The 18,987-nt window shown below is 41.0% G+C and overlaps 3 protein-coding genes across 4 annotated transcripts; all 3 read right to left on the reverse strand.

The window, feature by feature from the left end:
- Positions 1-456: 456 nt before the first annotated feature.
- Positions 457-7,019, reverse strand: def6c (DEF6 guanine nucleotide exchange factor c). Its single transcript, XM_029462141.1, has 12 exons — positions 6,615-7,019; positions 5,727-5,867; positions 5,059-5,241; positions 3,988-4,218; positions 3,759-3,905; positions 3,518-3,626; positions 2,367-2,596; positions 2,177-2,284; positions 1,799-1,965; positions 1,280-1,478; positions 1,109-1,199; positions 457-903 (listed from the first exon to the last, which is right to left on the reverse strand). Exons 1-12 carry the CDS (start codon positions 6,708-6,710, stop codon positions 692-694), a joined length of 1,914 nt encoding a protein of 637 aa, XP_029318001.1. The 5' UTR covers positions 6,711-7,019; the 3' UTR covers positions 457-691.
- A 4,129-nt stretch (positions 7,020-11,148) lies between these two features.
- LOC115028552 (tetraspanin-7-like) lies at positions 11,149-12,281 on the reverse strand. The gene has a single exon (XM_029462400.1). The coding sequence runs from the start codon at positions 12,235-12,237 to the stop codon at positions 11,149-11,151; it is 1,089 nt and encodes a 362-aa protein (XP_029318260.1). The 5' UTR covers positions 12,238-12,281.
- A 1,461-nt stretch (positions 12,282-13,742) lies between these two features.
- On the reverse strand, positions 13,743-18,610 carry LOC115028621 (zinc finger protein 180). Of its 2 annotated transcripts, none has more exons than XM_029462504.1 (9): positions 18,414-18,610; positions 17,676-17,878; positions 17,485-17,586; positions 17,312-17,407; positions 17,103-17,213; positions 16,902-17,019; positions 15,971-16,763; positions 15,772-15,836; positions 13,743-15,694 (listed from the first exon to the last, which is right to left on the reverse strand). In XM_029462504.1, exons 1-9 carry the CDS (start codon positions 18,445-18,447, stop codon positions 14,172-14,174), a joined length of 3,045 nt encoding a protein of 1,014 aa, XP_029318364.1. In that variant the 5' UTR covers positions 18,448-18,610; the 3' UTR covers positions 13,743-14,171. The 2 variants fall into 2 exon arrangements, with proteins under 2 accessions (XP_029318364.1, XP_029318366.1); XM_029462506.1 differs by lacking the exon at positions 18,414-18,610 and adding an exon at positions 18,105-18,337.
- Positions 18,611-18,987: the final 377 nt, after the last annotated feature.

Below are 18,987 nucleotides of genomic sequence, written 5' to 3' on the forward strand. Positions count from 1 at the left end.
CATTTCAGTTATTTTCCTGCTGCAGCGCCACCTACAGGTCACAATATGTCATGACTGAAAAGTAAAATACATTTACACTCACTATCTACTATCAATTAATATCTGATCACTGGTATATAATACTGTTTCTAAATTACCTCAACAATCTTTATATCAGACATACAGTATATACCAATATATAAATAACTATGATAATATGATCTGACTCCACTGCTTCAATCGTGCACAATGTTTCATTTGCATTAAAAATATATATATTTAACAGATGTATAACTTACATAGATAACATCCTATGAGTTCAGTTATCAGGTTACAGCAGAGACTGATATTTAAGGAAGTCTAATGTTAGTCGACACCTATGTAGGAGGAAGGTTGTAGTAACTCAAATGACAAAAAACACAAAATGATGTTTTATCATTCACCAAAACTTTATTGTACAAAACTGTAAATCTCAGTTGATCTTAGTCAAATGTGTTTTCAATAACTCCTACGTCATCACATTGTGTGTCATCATCGCTCTCCGTCTTAGTGTGTGTTATTAATATAAATATAATACAATGCCTTTTTGCACAGATTATTTTGTGTGTTGTAAATAGCTTTTATCTTTCCAGTTTCCACTCTCGCTCTTAAACAAAATGAAGAATTTCTTGAATTTCTGAACGTGTAGGTTTGAAAGCCATCAACATGGTGATCACATTTGTCCGTTGGGGTTTCCCTGTGATTCGTCTGATCCATCCGACAGGTTGGCGGCCTCCAACTGCTCCTCCAGCGTCTCGCTGCCTCCTGGGATCTGGCTGTTCTGATCCACTCTCATCTTGAATTTGGAGATGAACTCGTTACTGGCCAATGCTCCTTCTTGTTTGGGACATGTGCTTTTTGATAATAGGCGATTGTCCAAACGTCCTACACAAAAGAAAAAAAAAACATTTTATTTATTTGATGTTATTGTGTATTCTGTTTTACTGTTCGGTATAGCTGCACAGACAACCAAAACTGTTAGGTTAATAATTAGATGCATTTTTGAGGACCTTAGCCTTTAAGCAACACAAGTGTGTTGTGTTGGCCCTTTAATTAGACCCAAACAGAGCGGTTTGAGATCATACTGCACCTCCAGGACTGATGGGTGTCATCAGTCGGTTCAGCTGGACATTCCAGTGTCGTACGTGTTGACTGGCATATCTCAGCTTCTCTTGTACCTCCTGGAATAAGAAAATCAAACAAGTAGTTGTTTCTTTAAAGTATTAAACATGCTGCACACTGAGCTATGTCTCTTTCTTACCTCCAGGTGCTGGTGGCTCCTCTGGCGAGAAGCCCGCAGGTTCTGGAGCTCCTGAGAGGCAGAGTGAAGAGCTGAGGGGGTATCCTCGTCTGGACTGCCGTCTGAGGCCTCCAGTATGGGGCTGAGGCACTGAAGGGCCCTCTGCTGCTCCTGGAGGAGCTGGAACTGCTTCTTCTTCGATTCTTCTGCCTGCAGCACCCTGGAGAAGAGAAGAAAGAGAAGAAGCAAGATCTGAAATCAGGTAGCCACTAATGTCTAAGCGGAGGAAGAGACATGACCCACTCTAATATTGACCTTTTTCATGGTGAACTATGAATATTATTACATTACAAAGGTTCATAATGTCCCATTAACATGATGCTTATGCGACACTCTCTATTAATTCCTCCTGTGTTGAAAAGCAAAGACAAAAACTATTTCAAATTTGGGTCACAATTCTGTGTAGGGGGGACCACAGTGTGAGACATCTGGTTTGGACTAGACTATAATGGGAATACAGTTGGTGTGTTTGTTTATTACCTCTCCAGTTCCTGTCTGGCCCTCTCCTCCTCCAGCCGAGCCTGGATCTCCACGTTGAGAGCAGACTCCAGTTTCTGCTGCGTCAGCTCCAACTCCTGGATTCTCTTCTTCTGTTGCTCAGCCTCCTTTTCCTTCTCCTGCATCTCCGCCTGCATGCTGTCTCTCAACTAAGACACACACACACACATGCACACCAATTGAGTGGAAAGAACTGACCTTTTCCTGATTCACCTTTTCCAGGAACGCCATTACTGTTACTCAGCGAAAGTTAAGCCTGACTTTTATAATGCCAATGTTTTTTGTGCTGCTTTCAGAACTGTGAATCCCATTTCAGCAGACTGTAAATAAACGTTGTCGCCTGGAAAGAAAATCTCTTACCGTCTCGGCCTCCTTCAGCTGTCTCTCCAGCTCCATCTGTACCTCCCTTTGTTTCCTCCTTTCTTGTTCCTCTGCCTCCCTTCGTCTGGTTTCTAATTCACGTGCATGCTGCAAGACACAAATAAGGTCAAAGGTTAAAAGTGAGCTGTGATAAAAAAAAGGTCCCTCAAATGAGTCCTTCCGCTCTCACCTGTATGATACTTTCTATTTCTAAATCCTGTCTGTCTTTCTCTTTCTCCATCTTCTCCATGTCTTGAATATTGGAGTCGTCTGATAGGCTGCTCCGGCTGCTGCAGCTGCTCCGGGCGCTCCGGCTGCGCTCCCGGTGGCTGCGCTCCCGCTGGACCCGCCGCTTCAGTTTCAGTTCGTAGTGAAGGGAGGACTTGCCCTCACTCTGGAGACGGAGGGCTGTCTGCAGAGCTGGAGGAGTAGCACAAAGGCGAGGTACTGTAGATACTGGTACTGACTTATGAGTGTTTCTTTGTGGTTCACTAGCGTCTCTCTACCAGACATCCCTCAAATGACCAATACAGTAGGTTTTGCCAGTATGATCCAGGTGTAAGATGCTGAGCAGGTGTTCATGTTCAACTTTATTTTGTCGCTTTGTGTTCATTTACTTCACTTTGCTCTAATGCTCAAATGAAAATGAATCCTCAGAATTTTGATGATCAACTAACTGTTTAAGTTACTTATTAATAACAAATTCCGATTTCTTTAAATGTGAAGATGTACGATGTTCTCTGTTTTACATATTCATGCATTAAATATCTTCTGGTTTTGTTGGTTGGAAAGATGTCACCTTGGGCTATGTGAAATTGCAATGGGCATGTTCTCTCTATTTTCTTAGCCTTAGAAAGATTAATGTAAAGATGTACAGATCCATATTTACTGAAAACAATGCTTACTTACTTGCATCCCTACTTTGATTTGATCTTTTTTTGTAAATAAAAAGGCCTCCACTATTTTAATAAAGATATATTGTACATTTTATAGTATTGTTTCATATTTTCATTGTACTTTTATTCATTTTACTTTTTTAAAAAAATAAAATATTTTTCTTCTATTCTCTATTTATGTTTCTGGATTTTTGCAATACTTGCTTTTATTTTTTATTTCTTGTATATGAAAATCTACTTTGACCATAAACCGGATTCTTATTCTATGTACATATTTAAACTTTGACAACAGAAAGTCCAAAATGAAAAAAAAAAGAGACTAAATACAATTATTGATTAACAAGTTATGTTTAAGATGGGCAGCAAACACCAAAAACAATGCGCGTTCGACAACACAGACGTCCCCAAAATATGTAATTTCTGATACACATACACACCAACACACCTTGTGTCCACTCCACCTTCTGTTTCTGGTCAGACGCGCTGATCTCAAAAGTTTTATTGTGAGTCTTCACACAGAACAAACAGCGCTTCCCCTCCCTGTCTGCAATAGCCTGAAGCAGAAAGAGGGGACCAGGTGATTTATGCGCTGTAAAGAACTTTGCCTGAACACATCCAAAGCACAACATTTGCCTGTGTACCATATAATGAAACATGCAGCGTTTACATTACATTTCCTCACCCACCTCTATGACACAGTTCTTCTCCAGATGGAGCTCCCCTCTCTTGTCTTTTAACTCCTCGCTGACGTAGTAAGCCATTGAGGAGGGCTTCAGCACAAACCAACGCTCAGTCCAGTTCCTGCGTACATGCCCCTTTTTCCACATATAACCCTGGAAACAAGGGAAGGGATTTAAGAAAAATGACAAGCGAGATGACGACCAACTGGAACAGGAAGATACAGAAAATAATCACCCTTTTGAGGACATTGTGATACATCTCCAGAAAGACCTCATTCAAAGCCAGACTGAAGGCCTCAGCGCTGGTGATCCTCAGCAGCCGGCCTGCACCCATGTGCTCCAGGAAGGTCCATACAGACATGTCGTTTTCCTGAACTGTGGCATCCTGGGATATAAGGTCTTCCAGTGGCTTCCCATCCCACTCCTGGCTCATCGCTGTGGAGATTTTCTTGAGGAGATACTCCACCTAAAACGATTAAAACGTTAGAATCAAATCCTGTTGTTTTTTTTTTTGCTGGGATGAGGTTGATCCAACCTAGGAAAGTGAAGCAATGTAGTTCCTTGACAATAAAAAAACAACACCATTTTATTTATTTCGGAAATGTGTGACTTTAATCTCAGAGAATATTCACGTTTTTTTCTCGTACATTTATGAATTTTATGAGTTTTTTCTTGAAGTATTACCCCCCCTCCTCACCTGGCTTCATAATTTTGATAAACCTACGATGGCCCTAATACACTGTCGTACATATCGTACCAGTGTATATGTAACATATACTTCTACAGAGGAAAGCTACTGTGCTGATAACACAAAAGCAGTTTATTTTCGTCTCTGTGTTCCGGAAACCAAAAGCATTATGTAGGAAGTGGCGGAAGGAAGAGACTCATTAACATACTTACTTGCACTTGCTTTTTTCTGCTGTGAAAAAATGTAAAACAGTCGGACTTTGTCGGGACACAAGCAGGGCTTATATCGAACACAGTTTGTCTTTCTAGCAATTAGGGAATCAGAGTTAAAGTTCCTCATGTAGCTGCCTGAAAAGCCTCGGTGTTGCCTTGTTTCCATGTGCGATTTGTTACCTTACTAATCTTTATTTGCCTTGTGAACGTTAAGGAAGGAATTTCTGCTCGTATGGCATGTTCTATATCAAAAAGTGACGTTTTTCTCTTGCTGTTTGATCCCAAAAATGTTTGCATTTTTATACTCGGGAGGTGTAAAAACTCCAACAAATAAAATGAGCATCAAATCAAATCAAGTAACTCCCAACGTTGACTGCTGTGTCACATCATCCTCAACATCTTTTACCTCCTCTGGTATCATCACAAGCGGGTAGCGGTCCTCAGACAGGAGGTTGAATAAACAGAAGAGCTTGAAGCAGTCTCTTTCCGATAGCGGTGCCCCCTGTGGTAACCCCTTAAAGTTCTTCTTCATGGTCATCATCCAGCACAGGTCGTCGAACTTCTCCTTGTCAAACATTCCCTCTTTGATCTGAAAACACAGAACAAATACTTGTATTACTGAAACGTTAATGAAACTGGATTAAAACTTCATGCGATAGAAACAGTTTTCCAAATGTAATAAATGTACGGGACATAAACAGATTTAAGAACAATTGCAGGTTTTGCAAGGTAGAAAACAATAATTATTGTATAACATATTAAAAAGTTATTTAATTACATGTATTTAATATGAATATGATGGATCTTAAGCCTTTTATTCTTGGTATATATCCTTAAAAATGTGTGGACATGTGTCTATTACAAGAAAAACTTAAGACATGATGTTAATGTTTTAGTTTTTTTAATGTCTGTACTCAGTTGATACGTATGGGGTGTGTATATATATATATATATATATATATATATATATATATATACACATATACTTGATCAAATAAATAAAACATAAATAAAACATTTTTGTATTTCTGTACTACTAATGCTACCGAGGAGGCGTTGTAACAGCCACAGTACCTTATCCAGTATATATTTGTTGAGGTAGGGCATGTAGCCATGATTAGACACCGGCCCGTCATCATCATCCTGGAAGTGCTGCTCCAGAGCCACCGGGTCGTGTGGGATGTTCAGCACTGTGTACAGGTTGTGGGAAAGCACCTGAAGAACACATACACACACATATATTAATATAAATGCACATAAGAACATAATCCCAATGTGTCTTCTTTGCACTACATATTTCTTCATACATCCACAAACAAACACACACACACACACACACACACACACACACACACACACACACACACACAACCACAGACAGCTGGTTATCAGCATGTCAGGACAGCTTTCTGCTATTTCCCTGGATTCTTCTCTCCTATAGGGGCTCAGTCAGGCATGTAGGAACTGGAGGAAAGCAACATGACAGACCAAAAATAACACTTACAGAGGGGTAAAATTGCAAAATAAGATCTCTACTTGCTGTTCTCTGTCTTACATTTTATGTGAAACACCAGCAGTGCTGGTATTATGTCACGATTTATGTTTTTGCGCCACAGAGAAAGCTTGGACTTTGAGCCTGAATCTGAAACGGGGCTCTCACCTCCCCTCAGGTTACGTGTGTGTTCGAAAAAAGCTTTATCAAATATGTGTGACATGTGTGTGTGAGCCTGTAAGGCGTTTGTGTGTAAACTGTTCTCAGATTACAATGTTGATTCACTTAGTTCACGTTCGTATTTCACTTCATACAAAGGCAACGATAGAGACTGATGATAGGTTTGTGTTTAGCCACAAAGTCATTTAAAGGGAAAAAAGTAGCAGAGTTAAAGTCTGTTTCTGTGTCCAGTGGACGCCCCTCGCGCTCAGTTTCCTGATCTTAAAATGACTACATACATTCCTGCTTACCTTTAACTGCGATTTGGACACTTTGCCACATTTCTCGACGTCCAACGACGTGAAAGCGTACCAGATGGACTTGAGGAGTTCTGTTTTTAAGTCCATTTTGGAGACGTCTCTGTGCGCAAAAACAACTGCATTTCCAAGCGCAGCGCTGCGGCTTTTACGCAGCGACGGGCGAGCGAGTGGTGGTGAGAATTGCCAAATAAAATGTGGGGCAGAGTCTGCTGTGCAAACTGTAAAGGACCAAAAGGAATCAGATGTAGGACAGACTTAAAGAGGCGGAGAGTAGAGCTAAAGGCCTATACTTTCCTCCTTTTTTTAATAAAAGGATAAAAAAAAAAAGTCAAACATTTTGCGAGTGTGATTTACATTTATTCCCAATATAGTTTGGATAATGTTCTTGCCACCCATTTTTAACAACATGTATCTGAAAACGGACAAACGTACAGGGCAAATTACACATATCCAAGCAAAATTCCCGAGGTCTCAGACATTTATCCAGGCTACAGGGTGGATTTCTTAATACCTCAAAGTGCTGCCAGACAAACCAAATAAGGATTAGTGATATCAGATTCAGGATGCTTTAAGGACACACCCATTTGTGAAGAGAGCCTGAAGCCATATTTGCTTCAAAATCTGAAGTTTGAATATTAAAATATCTATTATCCATTCAAGGATTTCAAGGTTGTAATGTAAAAACCTTCAATTAATCAATGTGATGCTTAATATTCCTAATTTTATCATATAAGCCTACTGCTCTTCATCCTGAGGTAGTGTTTTGGGTCATTGGAGATCTGATAGTGATTATAATTTGCACCACTCTGCCGCCATGTTGTGTCCCTTCTGGTCAGCATTTGTTTTGATAGAATAGAAGTCATAAATAGTGCATATTAAAACGCCCAACACAAAATAGTTTTCAGAGTGATTAGGAGCAAAAGGCCCCTTGTGGCTTAAGGTGTTGTTGGAACATCTGTCAGAGCTCCTCTTTACTATGATGAAACTGCTGGTGGAGATGTAGCAACCTCAGGCATATGTTAAACAAGGACATTGTAATCAGACTGAAAACATCCCCAAGCCTCGTTAGAGCATAATGTAGGCTAATCAATACCACAATGAGGTCATGAAAATGGTAGTCATTATTTGGAGGGCACATCCCAAAGCTTCTCTCACTTTGAATGTTGGTTTTAAGGAAAACTTTGTGATGAATTATGAAAATCTACTTCATATTAGGCTACCCAATTTGAGCATAGGATGTAGTTCCTGATTTTTTTTCCTCCACAAACTAATCAATGCTGGGTCAGTCACGCTGTTGTGTTTCGTCACGCTCAGTCTGTATCTGTTGTCTCCTTTCAAGGTCGGATCTAATCGCTGTCGTCTCAGGTGGTAGAAATGAGATGTCGTTCAGTTAGCCATAATTCAGAAATGTCCAGCCAGAGGTCTCATTGAGGATGGACCACTCCCAGTGCAGAGAATTTACCTCTCTGGCACACTGCCAGCATGGCTCTTCTTATTAAATAAAAGACCTGGAGCCGTTTCTAAAGGTCTTTAAAATGCAGAGAGGAGGATTTAAGGAGTGCTATCTGTCAGGATGAGGAATATAATCTTTGCTTATTTCCACATTAAAGAGAAAAAACTGACATTATAATTCAAGATTTGTATTAGACTTAACATACTTCAAATGTGCCTTTACCAATGCTGTACTGCACGTTGTTTAGACAGCAACGTAACATTAAAGAATACTGTTGCCATTTATTAATATATTCAAGGACAGCAGACTTAGACATTCCCATTCCCAGAGTCAAATCAATTTCCTACCCTTTAATGCAGGGGTGTCAAACATGCGGCCCAGGGGCCAAAACCGGCCCGCCAGAGGGTCCAACCCCGCGGGATGACTTTGCAAAGTGTAAAAATTAGTTGTTTTGATCATAAAGTCAAATACTGTTCCAGATACCTGTGACGAAATGTTTTGTGCCTTTGTAGATAACATTAGAATTTTTTTAGAATGTACTTTTTTGCACTAAACCGAAGGGAGAAATTTGGAGTTGTTGTTATTTACAGGTTATTATGCTGTGATGTTACTGGTCCGGCCCACCGATCAAATTGTGCTGCATGTGGCCCCCTGAACTAAAATGAGTTTGACACCTCTGCTTTAATGAGTCAAAGATTCTTAGTTTATTGTTGACAGATATAGTTTGCAGTTTCAGTCATGCTTGTTTGCACTGTTGGTGATTATTAGAAGACATTATACACATATATATACACATATATATATCTAGGCCTATCATACGTTACAATAACAAGAGCAATAAAAAGACCTATCCTGAATATGAGAGGTGTGATGTAAGATGTTAAGGCTGGAAGGAAGACAAATGGACTTGAATCATCTCAGTGCATATAGTAATCTTAACGAAAACACATGTAACAAGTTCATGAGAGAAAAAACACATTCTTCAAAGAAATAGTTTGACATTTTGGGAAATATGCTTTTTTGATTTCTTGCAGAGTTAGATGAAAATATTGAAATCACTCTCATGACATTCAGATTTTGTTTTTGTTGTGTGCATGAATAGACCGTGTGGAATTATATGATCTGACCCTTTAAATGGTGTATTTGAGGAACAAAAAAATACACCTCCGTGTCTCAAAATGCACACCCAACAACAATACAATACAACAATACAACACCCAAATATTAATAACCTTAGAGCCTACATAATCACAAATATCCCGACAATGGCAGACAATATCTTTTTTATTAGCTGAATTTATAATTAAGCCTAAAACACACCAAACTCCAGTAGGGCCTAACTCAAATAGGTTATAGACATTGTGTTTTAGCAACAAAATATATATATTCTTAGTAATAAACTGAGTTTGGTCTTTTACTTCTGATACAAATATCCCCAATGTGAGAGCTGGCAGCCATGGCTAAATATAAAGCTACAGCTAGCTTAGCGTAGCAAACAGACTAAACCGGTCAAAACAGCTAGCCTGGCTCTGTCTTATTGTAACAATATCTACCTTTTAACTCCTCTTAAGCTTAATAATTACAATAAAATATGAAGGGCATCAACTAGCCAGATGTTTCCCTATGTCTTTATGCTAGGCTAAGCTAACTTGCTACTAGCATTAGCTTCATATTTATGAGGGTTGTATCAGTCATCTCATCTAACACTCAGCAAGAAAATGATAAAGCTATTTCCCAACATCATGAGCTATTTATTGAAGTCAGCTTGAGTTTCGATGTTGAAGAAGAGTTTCATGCTAGTAGGCTAGTGTTGCACAACATCTGGGCCATGCCAATAGGCTATAGGTGAGCATTTAATGTTCAAAAGAGTTAGTCACAATATTCAGTGATTTAAATCAATTATGTGCTTCAGAAAATACAAACTTATTTTACCAAAACACCTGAACATTACAGCCTGTCACACACACCACGGACAGCAATAGATTATTAAGATATTTTCAAAAGCACCATTTTAGCACAGTGTGGTCTTTGTGATGGAAACACTAAATGATGCAGATATGAACAGCTGTTGAACACAGCCAGACTAAATCATCTGAAGTGGAAAACTGCTGGTGAACATTCCTGTGCATTTGGTGGCAAGATGTACTAAATCGCAGCATCAACCTAAATGAGAGTAGTTTAACCCTAAATAATCTTTTTTACATTCTATATAATGAAGCATAATCCATGCTAATATCTAAACTTTTCTGAAACAAAATCAGAAAGCAAAGTCTTTTGTACTGTCATCTAGATTTTGAGATTTACAGTCTGCTGCCCAATCTAGTCCATTCCCAATTTGAGACGTCAGACTTCGCAGGTATCCAAGAGACCCACCCCTCAATGAAATGATTCTACAGGCCTATTACTGTCCTGCGACAGCCACAGATACCAGACTTCATTCTCTTTTTTGTCAGAACATTTGATTTATTAATTGCTGTTGAAATGTAAAGAGAATTTCAAGAAATATAACAAAAAATGTTATTGAAGAAGATTACCAACCCTAGGTTTAACTATTAACTATATACAAACGTATTATAGGTTCATGTTATGACAATTGGTTTGAATTCTTTAAGCATAGTTTCTGAGAAATCATACTTTTTTCAGCTTGTCGTAGTTGCTCAATTCATCCAAATTGACCCAGAATTTTGATTAATTTGATTTTAACTGTTGAATATACTATAAGAATCACATTTACTACGAAATGTCAGCTCAAGCTTCAGCTTGCTGTTAGGGATGCCCGCAAAAAGAAAAGCTCTTTAATTCGATGTTTCTTACCGAAACGCTCAAAACAAGTTGTAGTTTATTTCTCTTTTTATGTTTTTGTGTACACAGGCTTGTACCTTTGGCATTTGACACCTGACATTGTCTATGCAGAAAATGAACAAGACTTTTCCTCCCGAAACCTGGACAGCAAAAATAACTCCCAACACTTCTCAACTCTATTACTCTTTAAGCATAGTTAATTCCCAATCCTAATTATCTACACATTGGTCAATCCTTGGTGTAAATTGCTCAATTCTTTTTAATTGACTATTAATGTGCCACTACACGTCGATGTTGCCTTGGTGCCAGTTTGTTGGCCAGCAGACAAGCCAGGGCGATGCCTCCAATCTGGGTGAAGGCCAATCCCAACACAGTGGCGGCAATGTGGAAGACGTTGTCGTTGACCAAACTGAAGACTTTACGGAAGCATCCGTGCTGATGGATTCCTGCAGCTGCTACTCCTTCAACATCATCAGACAGAAGAGGTCGATTCTTGCAGCCTTTGCGGCTCACACAGCAGCTGTCCGGCAGGGACACCGAGGTGCCGTTCTCGTTGGGCAAGAAGGTCATATGTTGTATAGCCCAGTCCGAAGTGAGCCAGTCACGCCAACCCTCAGCTCCACAACACTCCAGGGCTCTCTGCAGGCTGTCTAATGCATCGGCACGGCCTTCATCATCGGTATAGCCGGCCACCGCTCGGTGAAGGCCACTGCGAAATCCTCCGGCAATGTCTTCGCGATAGAAGAGACCTGAGAGTCCAGCTGCCAAACCGGCTATAAGTGCAGTAAGTTGAAAGAACCCATAAGCCCTGAGCACGCAGGGCAGGTTTGCAGCCACCCCTAGACAACCCAGGAAGCCCCAGGCGGTGACGGCTGCACCTGTGGACAGAAGGATGACCGGGGCGTTGGGGTAGCGATTGGCAGACAGCAGCATGTAGTCTGCCAGTGAAATCTGTGCCCACACACCCAGGGAGAAGATGGCCAAGCCGGCTGCCCAGAAGAGACAGCTGAATGCCAGGAGACCAAGGCGAAGGAGGTGCATCACTCCCACTGGGCGGCAGCAAGGTGTGGCAGTGCCCGCGGGTTGAGGTTCAGGGGACGCCAGGGAGGCCTCTGAGCACATAGACAAGGATAGTCGCTGCTGCTGCTGGTGGAGCTGTTCTTCCTGCTCTTGGTAGGTTGAGAGCAGGTAGCCAGGGATTGCAGAGGGTCGACGAGGAAGAGGAGGTGGAGAGAGCAGGTCGATTCCCCGTGGAGAGGAAAGTCGTCGCACAGCAAGCTGCTGGCATTCCCAGTCCAAGGCTTGTCTGCTTGGACTCGGCCGAGCTGACAGCGAGTCGTAAGGCAGTGCAGAGCTCATGATCCCGACTCTGGCTTTATCTACTCCCCTCTCTCTCTTCGACACTCTCCTCCTCTCTCTTCCTTTGTCTAACAGTGCCTTCCCTCTCGTTCTCCTGCAACACACAACCGCCCCCCCACTTCTTTATGACTGGTTATTAATCCGCCATAAACACCACCATCACCGACCGGACTCTAAATCACACTGATGGGTGTCGCGTCGAGCTGTTATCTGCATCCACAGACCCCTTGTCTCCACCGTATTTATTTGTTTATTCCAGGCGTTCTTTCCACCTGCATGGTCACCAGCTCTTCAAATTCCTCCGCTGATACTCACATCCAGACTTCTGGCTGCTTGCTGCTGCATCTCGCTCTGGTCAAGGTGAGGGGTGATTGCAGTGGGAAGGACCTAAAATCCACCGATGCACACCCTCTCTCGGTGTGGAGGAGACATCCCTTTGAGTTTTAATTTCATCACCATACAGTGTGTGTGTCTTTGCAAAATGTGGTTTAACTTTTATGATATAGTGACAAATGAAGATATAAGCTAGGAGCCCAACGATGTTACGTTGCATTTGAAAATAAAACATTTTTTATATGTGAAGTCTATTTAAAAGTCAACTTATTTTAAAATTAGGGACCTATTTTATTACTATAGACATACAAAATACAAATCATGTAAGAACGGAAGTATTGATTAGTGAATTTTGCAAACATCTCCCTTCAAAAAGAGATTTTTATTAGTGATATCATAACCCAATAAATTAATTTATACATATTCCCCATTGTTTTACATTTTACATTGCCTCATCTAGCTACGTTTTAACAATTTAATATACATTTAGAAACATTATGCAATGCTAAAAATAGATTGTCCTTTTAGACAGCACTAACTGCTCTTTGTTGGTCCCCTGTTTAATGATGCAGCCAGCTTTATCCCAGTGATTCCTGCTTGGCAATGAGGAAATGAGGTTATGTTTATGGTGTTTATAATGAATCTTTGCTCTATAAGTATCAGCTCACTGGGTTTTATGAGCACTCTGGACAGAAGTGAAGGAAATACATCACCTGACACATGCATGATGAGATTTCAAAGAAAACCTCCAATAGGCCTACAGATCCTTGAAAATACAGCCAGGGGAAGAAAAGGTGTCGGGGAAAATACTCTTTCGTTTTGGTTGCTGCAGAATTGCCCTTTTAAAGCAACATGCAGAGTTAAAGCAGAGTTCCCCAACCTAACCCCTTGTTACAGGTCACATATGAAAATGTGTAGTGAGCAGCTCCTCCAAAAAGTAAATACTTCTTCTTAAATTTGATTTTTGTTTTTACAGACCTGAAATAATAAAAACAAGTCTGACCGGAACCGGAAAACCGGAACATTATACACTTCATAAATGTAAGTTTTATTGCATGTCATTGTACAGGTTTCTGTTTTATGGCCTACCACCAGTGTAGACCTTATTCACATATTCTCCATTAATACAGGAAGCTTTAGGACTATTTGGAGTTGTAAGTTGGCCTTAATAATAATAATAATAATAATAATAATAATAATAATAATAAATAACTTTTTATTAAATTACTTTCCTTTTCATATTTTTTATTTAAACCTTAAATTCAATCTGTGCAACCACCGACACACAATATCATACTAGAAGAAAAACCAGACAGTATATAGAGTGCAGAAAAATGTATTTAATGATAAACTGTGATTTCCATTTCAAACTAACTTTAGGGAGAAAATATGCATGTATAAAAGACCGATATGGAAAAATGACATGTGTTTAAAACTCTCAGTAATATACTCAAAGGTTGCAACAGTACCAAACTTTGTACACATTTCATAGTAAAGTTAAGACGTGAAGCTGTGGACACACTTTTCTCTCCTGATATCTAAATTCAATCATCTGGTTTACATTCTCTCACACTTCCACTGAGATAGTCTCTATTAGTCATTTAAAGATTTGATTCCTCAGGCTGTATGGAGTCCACAGACTGTGCTGCTTCTCCCTCTTCCATGTGTTTCTCCATGTGTTTCTTCAGCTTGGCCTTGGACGTGAACGTTTTCATGCACTGCTCACAGTACGGCTTCAGTGGCTTCAACCCCAAATGGCTTCTCTTGTGTCGGGCCAGCTCCGACGAGCTCTTGAACTTGAGCTCACAGATGTTGCAGGGGTACGGCCTCTCCCCCGTGTGAATACGCTGGTGCAGCTGAGCCTCGCTGAGGGTGAGGAACGACTTCTCGCAGTGTGTGCAGGGGAACGGCCTCTCTCCCGTGTGGATGAGGTTGTGTCTGGTCAGTGCGTACGGTTTGGTGAAGCCCTTCCCGCAGTAGGTGCAGGGGTACGGGCGTGCACCGGTGTGGGTGACGATATGTTCCTGCTGGGTTTTCTTGCTCTTGAAACGTTTGTCACACTGATCGCAGGAGTAGGGCCTGTCGTCCACATGTGACCTGTGGTGTTTTGAAAGCTCTCCCTGCGATAAAAAGCCCTTCCCACACTGAGAGCAGAGGAAAGGTTTCTCCCCCGTGTGCATCCTCTCGTGTCTGGCCAGCACAGACACTAGGGTGAACCTCTTGGGGCAGTGGGAGCACTGGAAAGGCCGCTCCCCTGTGTGAACACGGAGGTGTTTCATGTACATGAAGCGGAGCGAGAAGCGTTTGCTGCACTGATTACACTGATAAGGTCGCTCCCCAGTGTGGGTGGATAGATGCCTCTTGACATCAGATCTCCGAGTGTACGTCTTCTCACAATGTGGACACTTATACTGACTCTTCACTTTATGCATCTGCCGGTGCTGGGAGCGCGCGAGCAGGGAGTCGAAGCCTTCGCCGCACTGCTGGCAGATGTAGCGTTTAGTGGTGACGTGAGACTTCCTGTGCTCGAGCAGCTCGGAGGAAGTGGGGAAGCTGTGGCTGCAGATGGAGCAGATCTGAGGAAGCTGGATCTCCTGTGAGTGAGTCTTCTTATGGTGGACGGTGAGTGCGCGGAGGTTAGAGAAAGAGCTCCCGCACAGTTGGCAGGAGAAAGAAATGGCCACGCCGTGGTTTTTACTCTCGTGTTTGGCCAGATCCCACGAGTGCTGGAAGGTTCGGTCACACTGCGAGCAATGAAACGGTCTCTCTCCAGTGTGCGTGAGCTGGTGTCTCCTCACGTCTGATGAGCGTGTAAACGTCTTGCTGCACGTCTCACACGTGAGGGCCTTCTGTCTGCTTTGGGACTGAGACACATTTACTTTGTTTTGATCGGCAGGTTGCTCCGCTTTGCGCTCTTCTGTGTTTCCTTTGGGGAAAAGTTTAATAGATGTAAATATTTCATCCGTGTTGGAAGGAGACGGTGTTATTTTGGCTCCGGAGAGAGTCCTGTATACTTCAGTGCGAACGCTCTGCATGTGGAAGTGAGGAGGGCTGTTATCGTCCGACGTGTGGAAGGGACACTGTGAGCAGGTGAAGATGATGGATGTCATGTCGTCAGAATCACCTGCAAATAAAAACAGTGAGAGTAAAATATGTGGATTTAAGAAAGAATAAAAGATGTTTCTCATGTCAAAATATTACCTTTGTCGATTCCTTTGATGGCTATAACGGAGGGGGCAACTGATACATCAGCTTTGAACGCACAACTGAAACGAAAATGAGAAAAATCATTCGACTCAAAACAACTAATAAAACTGGTGCAATTGATGAAGTTGACTTTAAAATACAATCTATTACAAATTACAAATGATAGTTTAAACAGGATAAATGTTTTAAGTACATTTTTGGTTCTTCACTACTTTCCCTGGATGACCTCTGGATTGTACACGTCTCCTGACAACCTGGTGACGTCTTCATTTGTAGACGAGTGGACCGGCGCACATTAGCTGAACTGGGAGAAGACTCTTGTGTTTCAGAGGCTGCATCGTCACTGGGGACATCTGTCATTTCTTCATGGACAGAAAATGATTCATGGTCATCCTTCAAGTCTGCACAAAAGTTAATATTGCTCTCTATACCGCCAGGTTGGAAATCCTCTGTCACCTCTTCAACATTTTCTCTTTTCTCCTCTGTTTGGTCACTTGTTTCATGTGTTTTTCCTTCATCTGGCGCATTTCCTGACGCAAGCTCATCATTAAATGATGAATCATTACTCTTTGCCGTCATAACATCTTGACCGAGGCTCTCCTTCCTCAGTGCAAAGGTTTTCGTCAGAGTGTCCAGAGCTTTAGCGACATCCACGGTTTCACTTGATTCTTCTGCCCTCAAGATGGTAGCCTCCTCGCCGCCGCCGTTATCTGCACTAACAGCAACTATCTCTTCTTCATAGAAGTCAGTTTGAACTTGCACCGCGGCTGACTCGATCATTTCTTCATCTACTTCAGACGCTCCAACTTCCACTTCGGTGTAAATGGCAACGACGCTGTACTGGTCCGCTCCAACAAAAGTGACGGGGTTTAGCACATTAGCATAGTTGTGGATTGATTCCAGACCAACAGAAACGTGTGTCTTTTGCGAGGGAGGAATAGATAAAGCAGACATGATGCAGCTACCGATGGAGGATGAAGGGCCATCTACAAAATAAGAGTCACTGGTTAAAAAACAATTCTTTTAAAACACTTTCTTTTTACTTTTATCGATTAACTGTGTAATTCCAGAGCATGTTTGGGATTTTGCTTGATAATTGCAACAGCATCATCTGCTTTACTCACATGGCATTTTCAGTAGTCCTGAAGTTTTGTAGTGTTTGAAGATTAAGCACAACTCTTCAGGTGAGGACTGAACACATTCCTCCAACACAGAAGGAGCCAAACTGAGCCATGCTGCAGTCTGTAATCACAGTTTGTGGTCAATGGCACATGATTTACAGAGGTAAAACAACCTGAGACAACCTGGAGGGACTGACAGAATACCTGTTTTAAATCTGGTACTGGAAGCAGCTTTTCCAGTTTTGAGAGCAGCTCCCACAATAACACGTGCAGAGCAGCATCATATTGTGGCCCATATTCCACTGGGAACACCTCCTGTAAGAGATTGTACAATTTAAATTTAAAATAGGAATTATTGTCAAGTAAAGTACTTAAGTATTCTCAGGAAAATAAATGATTTAAATATGTCTGACCTGGAAGAAATACGCTCTCTCAACCGGATCTTTCAGCAGGCTCTGAACAAGTGCAATGAAAGTGGACTCTGTTGTTTGCACATCTGCATCCCTGCACTGCCACAGATAGGATTCACGTCACTTAAGGATTATCCTTATTGGTTTTGAAAAACGTATTCCTTCGCTGTACTTACATCTATGTTTGCAGAGGTTATTGGGAGTCTATTCAAATAGCTCTGGACCACTTGAGAATCAACAGAACCTCGAGCTGAGCCTTTGCAAAGCTCCAGAATCAACTGAAATATCAAGAAAATGTTACCGCTGAATAAAAGAAAGAAAGAAAGAAAGAAAGACCAATATGATAGAATACACAACTTCTGCTCACCCTTGCTCTTAGACCCAGAATAAGCTGGGCTCTCTGTCTGTTGTTTATCAGCCCAGGGACTGACTCAGTCACCATGAACACAAACTCCTGTAGCTTCTCATAATTCATCACATCCTTCTGCTTCGCCAGCTGCCACATAGCAGCAGACAGAAGCTGCAGTGGGGGCACAAGGAGGCGAAGGGATGAAAGAGGTAGGCTTGGGTCTGAAAAACATGAAAGTGTAATGTGAGAGATGGTCTGTTGAGGGCATCAATGAGCTTTTATTAAAGAGAGCACTTGCAAACAAACTCACCAACACTCATTTAACTTAAACTATTTAATAAAATACAAATTACCTCTTTCACATTGGAAATATAATAAAAGGTTATCATTTGCAAAATAAAAGCAGTGGGAAAATTAGTGATATATTTACATTCTATTACAACTAACCCTTGAGAACCTTCCAAAAGCCTATGAACCTGTATAAGTGCTGGATAAACCTATTTAATGTGAGTTTTAAACTTGCAACGTGGTAAAATATCTGCAGCTGTGGTTAACATCTCGGAACAATGAACTGTATTACTTGACATTTTAATGGGAAATCTGATTATACCAAGTTAATTTCTAATGCAACAGCTCCAGTCTGACAGCTTCTGACTGTCATGATTCCTTTAAATAGACGGGTCCCGCTCACTGTCTGACTAACGTAAACATCACCTGCTTTAAACTAACAGCAGGAGAAAATGATTATATACGTACCGTTTATTTTCTCTATTGACCCAATAACCTCCATTTGGTCAATATGTCTGCAGTAGTGTTTAGAAAAATAATGTAGATTTTTTTTAAAGCTAACATGCGCTGATACTACGCAATCAAAATGCGTTTCCTAAACTCTTCTACTGCGTTTCCTCTTTTCAAAATAAAAGTGTCACAACTCAGCAGTGACAGACTGCTCTTCACTTTCAATCCAATTTCTCTCCTCCTATCTTAAAGTTTAAACGCAAATCATGCACTTCAATTATCCGTTTTACACTAGTTATTTGAGACTTACTTACAATACTATATCTTTTTTTAGACAAAACTTAAAAAATTGACAAAACAACCCCAACTAGAGGTCCATGTACTAGCTTTGAGCCTTTCAATTTAATCATACAGTCTTCATCAGCAGATGACAGCGGATGAAGCAGTTGAAAGCTCTGGGATAAGATAATTAGTGAATCTTAAAATCAATGTTTTTAAAGTAGTATAGCTTCAGAGGTCAAGCATTAACTTCCATTTTAAACTTTTAAAACAAATAGCCTAATTGATGCATAACAACAAAGTATTAAGCATA

Source organism: Cottoperca gobio, chromosome 23 (assembly GCF_900634415.1).
Source record: "Cottoperca gobio chromosome 23, fCotGob3.1, whole genome shotgun sequence".
NCBI classification, from domain to species: Eukaryota; Metazoa; Chordata; class Actinopteri; order Perciformes; family Bovichtidae; genus Cottoperca; species Cottoperca gobio.

Excerpts from the sequence above, each read along its gene's own strand:
- LOC115028621 (XM_029462504.1), bottom strand. The coding sequence starts at position 18,447 with ATGGAGGTTATTGGGTCAATAGAGAAAATAAACG. Across the intron at positions 17,879-18,413 it reads GTCAATAGAGAAAATAAACG|ACCCAAGCCTACCTCTTTCA; the intron begins GTACGTATATAA and ends CATGTTTTTCAG. Across the intron at positions 17,214-17,311 it reads AGAGAGCGTATTTCTTCCAG|GAGGTGTTCCCAGTGGAATA; the intron begins GTCAGACATATT and ends AATCTCTTACAG.
- def6c (XM_029462141.1), bottom strand. The coding sequence starts at position 6,710 with ATGGACTTAAAAACAGAACTCCTCAAGTCCATCTGGTACGCTTTCACG. Across the intron at positions 3,906-3,987 it reads ATCACAATGTCCTCAAAAGG|GGTTATATGTGGAAAAAGGG; the intron begins GTGATTATTTTC and ends CCTTGTTTCCAG. Across the intron at positions 1,200-1,279 it reads GGAGCCACCAGCACCTGGAG|GAGGTACAAGAGAAGCTGAG; the intron begins GTAAGAAAGAGA and ends TTCTTATTCCAG.
- LOC115028552 (XM_029462400.1), bottom strand. The coding sequence starts at position 12,237 with ATGAGCTCTGCACTGCCTTACGACTCGCTGTCAGCTCGGCCGAGTCCA.